General features: G+C 43.6%; 1 protein-coding gene across 4 annotated transcripts in view; it reads left to right on the forward strand.

Annotated features, from left to right (window-relative positions):
* The window catches only part of LOC143294738 (uncharacterized), a 132264-nt gene that overhangs the window by 85401 nt on the left and 31863 nt on the right, over window positions 1–15000 (forward strand). For 3 of the 4 annotated variants that reach the window (XM_076606195.1, XM_076606193.1, XM_076606194.1), the window contains exons 6-11: window positions 1876–2494; window positions 4187–4484; window positions 5519–5621; window positions 8057–8182; window positions 10460–10635; window positions 11638–11736. In XM_076606195.1, the coding sequence (XP_076462310.1) occupies window positions 1876–2494; window positions 4187–4484; window positions 5519–5621; window positions 8057–8182; window positions 10460–10635; window positions 11638–11736 (1421 nt within the window). The remainder of the gene's footprint in view (window positions 1–1875; window positions 2495–4186; window positions 4485–5518; window positions 5622–8056; window positions 8183–10459; window positions 10636–11637; window positions 11737–15000) is intronic. The other variant, XM_076606196.1, reaches the window with a different exon arrangement.

Genomic DNA, 15000 nt, shown 5'->3' on the forward strand with positions numbered 1-15000 from the left:
TTGAGCTGAGCATTGTGTGTGCTGCTTACTGCTGTGTAGATGCTTGCTTACAGACTGCTTGGAGTTATGCATGGCTGCTGTTCTAACGCTTCAGTTATGTTTTTTGAAATCACGTGTATTGAAACCCATTTTGAAATGAAATGGGCTTTTTGAAACTACTTTTTGTATTTGCCTGTCTTTATCCGTGCTTGATTGCTGCTGTCTTATCCCGCAGTGCAATGTTGACACCGTGCGAAGTGTTCTCATGCTGCACGTGCTAACAGTTGCACGGCATAACAGCGCTTTGCACACCGTGCGGACAAGACACGGTTCATCCTGCACAACAGCTTACCCGCCTGTACACTGCCTGCCTGACATCTTGATCCCCCGCCCCGCCCCTTTTTTCACACTCTCCTCCACCCACCGTCTCTGCTGAGGTTGTATCCCCACTCGCTTGGAGTGCTTTAAAAAACAACAACTGTTTATTGTTTATTTTGGTACACAACGTATCAGTACCATGCTGACTGCTGCTGTATCTGTGGGGCTTGGCTTTGTTGTAACCCTGTGTGATCTTTACTATACATATGAAATAACAAAACTGTGTTGTACCCTGTGTGATCTTTACTATATGAAATAACAAAACTGTGTTGTAATCCTGTGTGATCTTTACAATATGAAATAACAAAACTGTGTTGTAGTGATAAAAAAAATAACTTGTTTTTGTTGCTGCTGTGTCATAAACGCTGTCTGGTCCACTCATAAACAGTTTTAGCTCAAAAGTAATGTCATTCCCACGCTTTTGAGTTTCATGTGTGCTAAACTTCTTTTTCTACCATATCTGGTAAATTATTCTTGGTCGATATCAGGTTTTCCGGAACTTTTTCTCAGAAATATTTCAGTGATCCCAACAGCTGTCGATTCCTGTGTCTGCCAGTTGCTTTCTCGCCAGGTGATGGACGTCGGTGATGTTTCAGTCCCATCCATCTGACGTTGGAGTGTTCTCATTGCAGCATTTCTAAACCACAAACTGCGGTCTGGACCATTAGATTGTGTGAATATTATACCCAGACAATAATTTCACAGCCCCAAGAGGCTTTGTTTCTGTACAAGAATCAGTCATTTGATAATCCCAAACGGCTTTGCTTCTGTCGTTTTCCTTGTGGCCCAGCTGTATTTGTGAAAGGTATGGACGGAGACAACAGTACGACATGGTGTGTCTACAGTAGGCCTGTTTGGGGTGGAGTCACGGCTGTCTGCCTTTCCATTCTGTGGGTCGGTTTTCTTGGCTTTCCATTGTGTGGGTCGGTTTTCTTGGCTTTCCATTGTGTGGGTCTGACACTCTGAGTTACTTCATTGTTTCTTTTTCCTTCTTTGTCAGTTCTTGCCTTCTTTTTTTTCCAATGTCCCTTTCCCTCTTTTTTAGGGTTCGTTCTTATTTTTGTGATTCTTCTCCTTATTTCGTCAATACACGTCTTTTGTTTGGTTTTGGTTTTGGGGTTTTTTTGGGTTTTTTTTTCAATCCATACCTCTCACGATACAGCCAACGATTCACAACCTGTACCCTGCAGTATGATCATAACCACCTTGATTTGCTAACCATGGACCTGTACCTCGTGTTGTCACTGACTTATCTTGTGAACTGTCCCTCCCCCCACTCCCCCCACCGCTGCCAGTGGCTTCTTGCTGTGGGGTGGACGTTGTTGAACTGACGTGGCACTGTTTTTTTCTCATTATCCATAACTAACCAGTCTCGGAGTGCTGTCTCGCTGTTGTTGTGGACGTGGCAGTGTGTTGGAGATGTTGGTGGTGGTGGTGGTGGTGGTGGTCTTGGCACAGCTTTCAGTATCACCGTGTCCCTCTTGTCTGTCTGTCCGTCTGTCTGGTCTCCTCCTCCAGATGAGGCCCGCAGTCAGCAGCGCCGTCTCCCCGATAAGGCAGCGCCGCCGCTCCGTCACTACTCCCCCCTCCCCAGAATTGACCCCCCGGGCTCCCCGCCCCGCCCCCGCAGCCGCGAACTGGGCTCCTCCCCAGACAGGGGGGCCTTCCTCACCGACACCCACCCGAACGGGTCCCGGGTACACCACCCCTCCTCCTCCGATTCTCGCCTCCACCCCGGGGGAGATCGGTACCCCAGACGTGGGGAGGAGGAGGAAGGGGGTGGCAGGGAGGGTGATGATGAGGGTTCTCACCCCTACTACCTCAACAACGACAGTCAGGCCCCACAGACCTCGCCCAGAAAGAACGAGGCCGACAGAGGTCGGTCCCGGACCCAACAGCCTATCGGTGTGTTCTACCATGACGGCCCCTCGCCCCATGTGCCCGTAGATCGCAGCGGCAGTCCCCGCTCCCCCAGCCCGCACCGGAAGGGAGGAGGGGGCGGCAAGACGCAGCGCGAGGAGCGGGAGGCGGCCTACACCAACAACACCAACGAGGACTCCGGGGTGGCCGGCATGTCCCCCGACACCAGCCAGCAGTACAGCAAGCACCGGGACCCTTACTACCGGACAGCCAACAGGTCAGCTGGGGGTGGGGGGTGGTACCCACAGACATAGAATATTGATAAATAGATAAATGTGTATATTAGTCCGTGAGCTGTGCTTAACAGTGCACTGTGCTGAGGCCAGTTTAAGGAGCAGGACATGGCATAGCTGGCTGACTGATTTGTACGCGTCAGTCTTTGTGTGTGTGTGTGTCTCTGTGTCTGTGTGTGTGTGTGTGTGTGTTCAGGCCACAACACCCGGCTCTTAGATCAGAGACTGACATAATCTTAAGTTGCGTCACACATTCTGCGGGAGCCATTGAAGACCAGCGGTGGGCACGCTATTGAAAAGACGTCTGCTATAGCTTGTGTGGTAAACAGTCAGTGAAGCCAGCTAAGCGCTTGGCTACAGGTGAATTGGCCAGTATGACAAGAAAATAACAAGGATCCTAAGAAAAAGGAACGGATCAGAAACAAAGAATCAATGAAAGCGACAGAGAAAAAAAAATGTAATTCTTTGTTTAGAATTTCCAGAAGGCGGGGATAGTGGCTACACTTAAAGAGACCCGCCAGTCCCTGGTTGGCGGCAAAGAGGCAAACAACAATACGTTTTAGGTGCAGGACATATGGAAAGCCTGCAAGAGATGGCTTGTTTCCCTGCGTGCATGAATGTGCACTGCACAAAGAATACTGATTGATTGATTGATATGGATACTTATATAGCGCCTATCCGCGGTCGGAGACCAAGCTCAAAGCGCTTTACAAACACGGGGTCATTTGCACAACAGGCTGCCTGCCTGACGGCTGCCATTGGGCGCTCATCATTCGTTTCCTGTGTCATTCAATCAGATTGCAGGCACACTCAGACAGACATGTAACATTTTACGTGTATGACCATTTTGTTTATTTTCCCCGCCAAGTTGGCAGCCATTCTGTTTTCGGGGGTGTGCATGCTGGGTAGGTTCTTGTTTCCAAAACTCACCGAACGCTGACATGGATTTCAAGATCTTTGACGTGCGCATTTGATCTTCTGCGTGCGTATACACACTTTTTAAAGGACTGACAGTTGATCTGAGCCCCATGATTAATAAGATAATGATGTCCACAATATCAGCATGTAGTAATTTGATTGTATATGTGGGCAAAGCGATGTGTACATATCTCACCACTTTCAACACCTCCATGCACATCACTGACTTTGCCTGTTCATATAGGAAAAAAACGAGACATTCCACAAAAAAGCGTTATGTTCATAGCGTATTTCTGGGGAATTTTGGGATGAGTATCGTTATATTTTTTTAAGCGTTGATTTTGTGACGAATACCGAATATCCGACAAAAAATTTCAGCAGACTGATACAGAACCTAAGATTGGAAAAACAAAAATCTTCAGACGTCCAACTGTGCTGACTTTCCTCACTTTGTTTAACACCAGTCGTAAACTTTGCTTCGTGACATTAATAACTTTCCTGAGATGTTCATGAATTGATGCGGGGGGGTTTGGTAGTTGTTGTTTTTTTGTGCTGGGGGTGGACAAAATTCTAAAAAGGAAAAAAAATCATTGGATCATAAATTTCTTCTTTCCGTGTCTGTGAAATTTAGTGTATGGAATTTCCTGCATTACTCTTTCGTGTAATACCCCATGTGGGGTTTTTCTTTCTTTTTCTTTTTCTTTTTTTTTCGTAATTTACAAATACGTTCTCCTTACCATCTGTTGTCTGTGGCCCAGCAAATCACGAGGACGCTACGACGACGAGGAAGAGGAGAAACGAAGAGTTCGGGAACTGGACGACCGGGACCGCTGGGCCAACGACGAACACGAGCGACGACGGAGGGAGGAGGAGGAGAGAGAAAGAGAGGAGGCCCGGAGGAGGAAGGAGGAGGAGGAGGAGAGGAGGAGGCGAGAGGAGGAAGAGAGGAGACGCGAAGAGGAGGAAGAGCGGAGGAAGCGAGAGGAGGAGGAGGAGGAAGAACGAAGGCGGAGACAGGAGGAGGAGGAGGACAGGCTCAAAGTCAGCTCGGATGAAGTACGTGAGCCACGTGCATCTTTTTCTTCTTTTTTCCTCTCGGTTTGGTGAATGTCTTCATTAGTTTTAGTGGGTGTCCCCTGGTATGATTACTGTCCTTTAGAGTGAAAATCATAATGTCCATGTAGAATCTGATATGTCTCAATCATATCACCCCTTAACCTGCGATATTCCAGGCTTGGGAGTTTCAAACTAGTTAGTCACTCTTCATAGGACACACTACGTATCCCTATAATTTGTTTGGTAAACCTTCTCTGTACGTTTTCAATCAAGTCAATATGTTTTCAAAGGTAGAGGAGAACTTCGATTCAACTTCAACTTCCAAGTAAGTCTCGTTTAATCAGTCAGATATCTTGATTATCTGAGAAGCGCTAGTTTTTCTTGGCGTTAAGAATCGTTCCTAAGTTTACGTAAGTCTATGGAATTAGCGAAGACATAGCAAAGTTTATTTGACGTCAGCTTGGCAAACATAGCGTTGCTACGGTCGCCCGTGCAAAGCAGCCCAGGGTATGAATTAAACATTGACAGACTGGAAGATTCGGGGTTGTAAGGTTGGGGAATAAAGCGTGTTGTTTGTGAATGGTAGAACTCTACCACATCTCTCTCTATGTTCTTATCATAGCCTTCCTGTCCTGTGATTTATTCAGTTGTAGCATTGTGTGTGGGTTTTTTTTTCATTCATTAGCATTTTAAAGTGGTGTTTTCCAAAGTAATTGGTCACCTGACTTTTTTTTGTTTGTTTACAGTATGTTTCGGTGAGGTGTATTTTTAGTTGTGTGTGTGTGCGCGCGTGTGTGTGTGAGTTATATATATATATATATGTGTGCGTGCGCGGGGTAGTGGGGGCGGAGAAAAGTGAATTGGAAATGTGCTAGTGAGCAGAGCATATTTTCCTGATGAATACTTCTACTGCTCCCCACCACCCACCACCCATCACACACCTCACCCCCACCTTCCACCCACACCACCTGTCCATCTTGGGTATTTATTTATTGATTTATTCATTCATTCACTCATTCATTCATTTGTTTCAGGAGTTAAATCGTTTCTCATCACCGCCCCCTCGGCGTTCATCGTCGGCAGACCTGGACGGGCCGAGAGATTCCGAGTCCGCTCAAGAGCAGCGGAAAGAGGAGCGTGAGTTTTCCGGCAGTGCAACCCAGTACTGACAGTCATGGGACATGGCTGGCTCAGTATACATTCACTTTCAGCCACATGCTTTTTTGACTCACTTGTGTAAACAAAGTGAGTCTATGTTTTAACCCGGTGTTCGGTTGTCTGTGTGTGTGTCTGTGTGTCCGTGGTAAACTTTAACATTGACATTTTCTCTGCAAATACGTTGTCAGTTGACACCAAATTTGGCATAAAAATAGGAAAAATTCAGTTCTTTCCAGTCATCTTGTTTAAAACAATATTGCACCTCTGGGATGGGCACAAAAAAATTAAAAAAAGAAGCCTAATTATATGCAAACTGCATTTACTGTTATATTTATATTTTTTGTATTCTCTAAACTTGGCACTTTGACCTCTTATTCTGACACAACAGCAAGATGAGTTATCATTTTTTGTTCAAACAGGAACTTCTTTTGCGAAGCATGGAATTTTTATTTATTTTGCAAACGTTTTGGTGCAGATAGTAAAAAAGGGAAATTACTCTGTAATTAATGCTAGGGGACTTAATTTATCACAAGTGAGTCTTGAAGGCCTTGCCTCTCTTGTTGATTCACTTGTTGATTTGTTGTTGTTGTTGAAGAACATTTATAATGCAGATTAATTGATAGTGATATACTAAAATCAAAAAAACAAACCAACAAAAAAGTACTTGTGGTACATCCATCCTGGTCCCTCGTGACTCTCGTTTTTCTTGTTTTGCTTTCTATGTATCTTTCATTTTATCATGATTTTTCCAGTAAGAAAAAGAAAAAGAAAAAAAGAAACATACATATATCATGTTGTGTTTAGGGGTCACTTAACTCGGTATGCTTGTTGTAGGCTAAGGATGTTGCTCTTTGCAGTGCAGTTCAGTACAGTTCAGTTCAGTTCGGTTCAGTTCAGTTCGGCTCAGTACAGTTCAGTTTGGTTCAGTTCGGTACGGTTAGTTCAGTTCAGTTCAGTTTGATTCAGTACAGTTCGGTTCAGTTTGGCACAGTTCAGTTCGGCTCAGTACAGTTCAGTTCGGTTTGGTTCAGTTCCGTTTGGTTCAGTACAGTTCGGTTCGGTTCAGTTCAGTACAGTTCAGTTTGGTTCAGTACAGTTTGGTTCAGTACAGTTCGGTTCAGTTTGGTACAGTTCAGTTCAGTTTGGTTCAGTACATTTCGGTTCAGTTCAGTTTGGTTCAGTTCAGTACAGTTCGGTTCAGTTCCGTTTGGTTCAGTTCAGTTTGGTACAGTTCAGTTCAGTTTGGTTCAGTACAGTTCAGTTTGGTTCAGTACAGTTCGGTTCAGTTTCGTACAGTTCAGTTTGGTTCAGTTCGGTTCAGTACAGTTCAGTTCGGTTCAGTTCAGTTCAGTTTGGTTCAGTACAGTTCGGTTCGGTTCAGTACAGTTCATTTTGGTTCAGTACAGTTCAGTTTGGTTCAGTTCAGTTTGGTTCAGTACAGTTCAGTTTGGTTCAGTTCAGTTTGGTTCAGTACAGTTCATTTTGGTTCAGTACAGTTCAGTTCGGTTCAGTTCAGTTTGGTTCAGTACAGTTCAGTTTGGTTCAGTACAGTTCAGTTCGGTTCAGTTCAGTTCAGTTTGGTTTAGTTCAGTTCATTTTGGATCAGTTAAGTGCAGATTGGTTCAGCTACTTCAGGAGGCGTCACAGCGTTCTGACAAATCCATATACACCACACCACATTTGCTGAGCAGATGCCTGACCAGCGGTGACTGAGCGTAACCCAAACGCCCTTAGTTGGGTCTTGAGTGAAACTATTTCAATTAAAAAAGATAATACTAATAACAAAATTAGTAGTGTTGTCCAGCTGTTTCTTCTGCATGGGCTGCGACTCACGCGTTCACTGGTATAAACGAGTGGACTTCACGTGTATGACCACAATACAACCACAACACAACACAACTACAAAGACGACAACACCACACCACACCACACCTCACCACATCACACCACACCACACCTCACCACATCACACCACACCACACCTCACCACATCACACCACACCACACCTTACCACATCACACCACACCACACCTCACCACATCACACCACACCACACCTCACCACATCACACCACACCACACCACACCTCACCACATCACACCACACCACACCACACCACTCCTCAGCCTCAGCCTCAGCTCGGCTCAGCTCAGCTGAACACAACACAACACAACACAGTACATTGTGCAGCGCAGCTGAACATGTTTTACATGGAAGTTTTCATCATCATCATCATCATCAGTCATTATCAGTCAACATTATCAGTTATCAACCATCATCAGTCACCATTATCAGTAATCATCAATCTTCAGTCACCACCATTAATCATCATCAATTATTATCAATCATTCATCATCACCCATCACCATCACCAGTCCTCACCATCCACCATGACCCATGTCTTGCCGTGCAGAGCGGAAGTTGCTGGAGGAGCTGCAGGAGGCCCGGGACAGCCGCCACAGCACGGAGAGGGAGAGAGAGGAGCTGGTCAAGAAAGCCAAGACCCTGCAGAGCAAGACACAGAACAGGCGGAACCTGGGTGGGTACAGCAAAAAAAACAAATCATCATCAGAACAGTAGTTTCAGTTTCTCAAGGAGGCGGACAAATCTATGTATATGCTACATCGTACCTGCTGGGTAGATGCCTGAGAGCAGCGTAGCCCAACGCTCTATTCAGGCATATACATTTGTGTGCGTGTGTGTGTGTGTGTGTGTGTGTGTGCGCGCGTTGCGTTTGTGCGTGCGTGCGTTGCGTGCGTGTGTGTGCAGCTATCAGAGTGGATTTCTTCTGCAGAATAATGCCAGAGACCAACACCTTTGTTGCTATGGGGTTTTTTTCAGTGCGACAAGACCTCAGTTTATCGCCTCATCCGAATGACTGACTAGACGCTCAGTTTGATTTTCCCGTCAAAGTTCAGGGAAAGGGTGAGGGTGGAAATGAAAACCAGACCCTCACAGACACTGTATTGACAGGTGAGAGTAACCCTCACAGACACTGTATTGACAGGTGAGAGTAACCCTCACAGACACTGTATTGACAGCAGGTGAGAGTAACCCTCACAGACACTGTATTGACAGGTGAGAGTAACCCTCACAGACACTGTATTGACAGGTGAGAGTAACCCTCACAGACACTGTATTGACAGGTGAGAGTAACCCTCACAGACACTGTATTGACAGGTGAGAGTAACCCTCACAGACACTGTATTGACAGGTGAGAGTAACCCTCACAGACACTATTGACAGGTGAGAGTAACCCTCACAGACACTATTGACAGGTGAGAGTAACCCTCACAGACACTGTATTGACAGGTGAGAGTAACCCTCACAGACACTGTATTGACAGGTGAGAGTAACCCTCACAGACACTATTGACAGGTGAGAGTAACCCTCACAGACACTATTGACAGGTGAGAGTAACCCTCACAGACACTGTATTGACAGGTGAGAGTAACCCTCACAGACACTGTATTGACAGGTGAGAGTAACCCTCACAGACACTGTATTGACAGGTGAGAGTGGAAATGAAAACCAGACCCTCACGGACACTGTACTGACAGATAGGTGTCTTAACCATTCTGCCACATTCCCCCCACATGAGGTCAGCATCACTGTACCAGTTGATCCACGTTGGATGATAGCATGCTGCAGTCACGGGTTTGTTGTGGACGCAAATATGATGTCATGATCAGGCACATCAAAAAAAAAAAAAAAGATTTAATGCTAGTCGAATAAAAAAAAAATGTGACAATAGCTGTCGATAAGGTATGTCTTAGTTCTTCAATGTAGGCTTTGGTATGATTGAACTCTTACTTGGTTGGTTAGCTGTTTATGACGTGCCCCCCCACCCCACCCCCACCCCCACTCCGCCCCCGTCATCCCCCCCCCCCCCCCCCCGCATCCCCATCACGCAGACACCGCCCCACCCCTTGGCACGGAATACCAGGGGTCATCGCAGTACAAACAGTAAACATCTGTCCCCATGCAGCCTATAGAATTAAGACCCAGGCCCTGAACAACTTGATCTGACGGCTTTTCCCCCAGTAGGTTGATACGCTCAACTCTACCTCCTGGAAATTCGTGCAAGAAATTTCTTCTTTTCTATCGATCTCTTTCCTTCTGGATTCTATTCTTTTGATGGGTTATGAAATCGTGCTCACACAACAGAAAGGAGGGCCTCAAACGTGAGCACATGTATGGCCATAATATGTGTGGGAGAATGTTGCAAGTGTATGCACATGCGCGCGCGTGCCCGAGTGTGTGTGTGTGTGTGTGTGGTTTATGAATCCTAACATACTAACAACAAAATCAAGTTGGTGTCTGATATGATAAACTGGAAGAAAAATCCGGCTGTGTGTGTGCGTGCGTGTGTGTGTGTGTGTGTGTTTTACGTGTCCTAACATACTAACAACAAAATCCTGTTGATATAATAAGATCGAAAGAAAATAAATTTTGTGTGCCTGCATGTGCGCGCGCTTGTATGTGTGTGTATGTGTTTGCGTCTGCGCCGTGTGTGAGTGTGTTTGTCTGTGTGTGTGTACCTCAGACTTTTGATGATGATTATTCTGCCCCCCCGTACACCCCAAACCCCCACCCCCACCCCCACCCCACACACACACAAGTGGACGGATGGAAACTCTCACAGTGTATTGATGCCCTGCCTTTTCTTTGTCTCAAGTTTCTCAAGTTGTGAGTTATGCATGCTTGTGAATGACTGCTGTGAAAGTGCTTTGATTTGTCTCTGCACAAGATTCAGCACTATATAAATACTGATTGTTATTGTTGTTATTACTGTTGTCATGGCACGGCCTGGCAGCCCGGGACGTGTGGAAGAAGCGGTACTTTGAGGAGAAGAAGAGGACACCCCCTCTGGAGGACCAGACTAACCGGCTGCGAGACGAGCTGGACGCCTTGCACCGGAAGCTGATGAACGTTCTGGAAGGTCCCAAGGAGAAGAACCTGAAGACAGGCGACAACCGACCCTCACAGAAGGTACCTAATTTATATTGACAAAGTCTGTTCCGTTAGATAACACTGAGGGAGGGGGGGGGGACTTCATTTCCATATCATACAGATGTCAAGGAGAAGAACCTGAAGACAGGCGACAACCGACCCTCACAGAAGGTAACTGTAATTTATGTTGACAAAGTCTGTTCCATTAGATAACACTGAGGGAGGGGGGGGGACTTCATTTCCATATCATACAGATGTCAAGGAGAAGAACCTGAAGACAGGCGACAACCGACCCTCACAGAAGGTAACTGTCATTTATGTTGACAAAGTCTGTTCCATAGATAACACTGAGGGGGATGTGGGGGTGGGGGTATGAGTTTTATTTCCATATTATACAGATGCCAGTATTGGGAAGTGTGGCCTTTTATATGTATATATTTATCTATGTACGATTTTCCTGCTATATTCCACATTATACATAATTTTATGCAACTTAACATTTGACACACTTAGGCTTGGCACAAGTTAGAACGGTGTTACATATAACAGAAAGAAATGTATTCAATATCATATATATATCATTTGACCTACTTAGGCTTGGCACAAGTAAGAACGGTGTTACATATAACAGAAAGAAATGTATTCAGTATCATATATATATCATTTGACCTACTTAGGTTTGGCACAAGTAAGAACGGTGTTACATATAACAGAAAGAAATGTATTCAGTATCATATATATATCATTTGACCTACTTAGGCTTGGCACAAGTAAGAACGGTGTTACATATAACAGAAAGAAATGTATTCTATATCATATATATACAACTTAATATTTGACAAACTCAGACTTGGCACAAGTGAGAATGGTGTTACCTATAGCAGACAGAAAATGTATTCCATATCATGTACATGCAACTTAACATTTGATAGAAAGTTGCCGGCATGACAAAGGTAAAACAATGTTAGATAGAAAAGAAGTTTCTGTTGGGAAACAGGAAATGTGTGATTGACGGAACTAAAGTGGAACTTGTGATTACAGAACAACTACATCATCCAGTGCACCCGTCTACAGCACAACATTGACGACCTGAAGCGACGTGTGGAGAACGCCAAGATGAAGCTGACGGCGGAAATGAAGGTAGGGCTGACACCGGCTGACCCGGTCAGGCAAGTTGTGCTGGATGTGACGTGACGTGTCATGACGTGACGTGATGTCCAGTCGATGTACTGTCACTGCTGCAAACTGGTTCCTCCCTCCCCTGAAACTCCCCCCCTCACACTCATGATGTGCCAGAATATGACATGTGAGATATCGTAGGGCCTTTCTATAGTTTCTTGGGACAAAAAAGTGACATTCTTTTGGCAACTGTAGACTCTTTAAGGCTGCAGTTTGATGGAAAAAAAAACTCACGAACATATCACCATAATGGCAAGAAAACCACTGTCAAATAAGTGTCGTGGAGTAGAATTTTATGTAATGTCTCTTCCCATGTACTGGTGATTGTAGACATTTTTTCACATTTGAATGTAATTGGTAGGGTATGAAGATGGAGAGACTAGATAGGAGGAGGTTTGAATCAGAGATGAATATTTGATATGAATATTTGATATGAATATTTCAGGTACAATTACAGTGTCAGAAATTCTGTGTGACAAGCATGTATGGATTTGTCCAAACACAGTGATGCCTCCTTGGGAAACTGAAACTGAAAACAGGTGAAAACAAATTGAAGAAAAGTACTATCATGTTTAACTCTGTTAAAAAAAGAATGTGATGACCACACACAGTGAACCTGCACCTGAATCAAATGCGCTAAAAAAGCAGTGACAGTACATTGTTGTTTTTTTCTGAATATATTTTTCACATATTCATCATGAGCTTTCTAGATGTACCAGTGTATAGTGCTGCAGATTGTCATTTCTTTTCTGTCGAATGCTTCGCTTGAAGTCTTTTTTTGGCAAATAATTCTCACTATGCTTGTACGTGGTTTGCTATATAGGCGGAACTGGCATTGCTTTTAGGATTCTTGTGCCGTGGTTGATAAATGACAAGCATATTTAAGAGTGATATATATATATATATATATATATATATATGTGTGTGTGTGTGTGTGTGTGTGTGTGTTCGCCTGTTTGCCTTTGATGAATATACTCCATCACTAGTTAGAAAGCTTTCGCTTTTGTTGTCTTATTCTTACAAACAGTATGCAGTATTATTTATAAAGGTTATTGCACAGACATGACTTTTGTTTGTTGTATCAGTCAGACTGCATTGTGGGACAGAGGACACAAACTCGGTGACTGATCTCATCGTGATCAAACTCTGTCCAAATTCTCAGATGCTGAAACGTACAGTTTGTTTTCAGGAAGAAATGGAAAGTCTGAACATTGCTACTAACTTGGATTTGAAACAGTAATTTGAAATAAATATGTTGCATGTAATGACAGTAAAATTGGCTATTCCATAAGACTGTGTGCATTCCCAGTGGTGAGTTATAGGAACTTCCCAAGGAAGGTAAAATCTGCATTGAGTATACACTCCTTGCCGCTGTCACCACCACCACATCCTCACTGACAAGCTTGGCTGCCTTTCCGTACTTGTTCATAGTAGTGGGTGGTAAAAAATAGACTGTCACAAATGAACAGGCAGGAGCTAACCCTCCTCTGCATCAGAGATGGGCCTACACCAGTGGTTTGCATCATGAATTTGCATTGCTTTGTGTATCTTGTCCATGTGTAGCATCCGTTATTGAAGGCTTTAACATAGTATCGTCATTTCACATTTTCAAAATTTAACGTTAATCAGTTTTAGATATGTGATGTCAGAAGCTGGCATTAATTGCTACATACACAGGTCGTGATAAAAGTTCATTCTAGTTGCAGCACACTTCTTAGCAAAATCCAGGCTGACATCCATAGTTTGCTAAGCATACCTATAAAAGCCAGCAGTCATAGCCATATACGTATCTTAAGCCAGTGTTAACAGCTACACACTTCTCACCACCACCCCTCACCTGTTATTTCATTTTCAGTTTTTTTTTTTGTGTTTTTTTGTTGTTGTTGTTGTTGTTTGTTTGTTTGTTTTTTGTTGTTTGTTTTGTTTTTTGTTTTTTGTCTAATGTCAAAGAGTGGAAAGACAAAAACATGAAGAGAGGAATTTTCTGTTATATTTAGGCCATGTCTGACAACACAGTCCATGTTAGATCATGTCTCCCCTCTCAAGCTTCCCCCATCTGCAGTGTGTGTCTGTTAGGACAGAAAGGGGTTGAGAACGAGTTTGTTTCGGTTTTGATTCTATGACGACTGCAGAGACAGGGGTTGAGAACGAGTTTGTTTCGGTTTTGATTCTATGACGACTGCAGAGACAGGGGTTGAGAACGAGTTTGTTTCGGTTTTGATTCTATGACGACTGCAGAGACATTGTAAGGATGCCTGTCAGACCAGCCAATACCAGTTTTCTCCCTTTTGACCAAACTCCACTTTTCAGTTGACATTTCTTTTGTGAGGCTAAATATGAGAGTATATGAGTTAGCACATTCCCTGTTGCCACGGTACTTACACAGACGTTATGGAACAAACTTACACAGACAGACTTTATGGAACAAACTTACACAGACTTTATGGAACAATGGAACAAGCTTACACAGACTTTATGGAACAAACATACACAGACTTTATGGAACAATGGAACAAACTTACACACACTTTATGGAACAAACTTACACAGACTTTATGGAACAATGGAACAAACTTACACGGACTTTATGGAACAAACTTACACAGACTTTATGGAACAATGGAACAAACTTGCACAGATGTTATGGAACAATGGAACAAACTTACACAGACTTTATGGAACAATGGAACAAACTTACACAGACTTTATGGAACACTGGAACAAACTTACACAGACTTTATGGAACAAACTTACACATACTTTATGGAACAATGGAACAAACTTACACAGACTTTATGGAACAAACTTACACAGACTTTATGGAACAAACTTACACAGACATTATCGAACAATGGAACAAACTTACACAGACTTTATGGAAAAATGGAACAAACACAGACTTTATGGAACAAACTTACACAGACATTATTGAACAATGGAACAAACTTACACAGACTTTATGGAACAATGGAACAAACTTACACACACTTTATGGAACAATGGAACAAACTTACACAGACTTTATGGAACAACTTACACACACTTTATGGAACAATGGAACAAACTTACACAGACTTTATGGAACAATGGAACAAACTTACACAGACTTTATCGAACAATGGAACAAACTTACACAGACTTTATGGAACAATGGAAAAAAACTTACACAGACTTTATGGAACAAACTTACATAGACTTTATGGAACAAACTTCTTCATAAAAGAA

The sequence above is a fragment of the Babylonia areolata genome, chromosome 20, assembly GCF_041734735.1.
Source record: "Babylonia areolata isolate BAREFJ2019XMU chromosome 20, ASM4173473v1, whole genome shotgun sequence".
In the NCBI taxonomy this organism is placed as follows: Eukaryota; Metazoa; Mollusca; class Gastropoda; order Neogastropoda; family Buccinidae; genus Babylonia; species Babylonia areolata.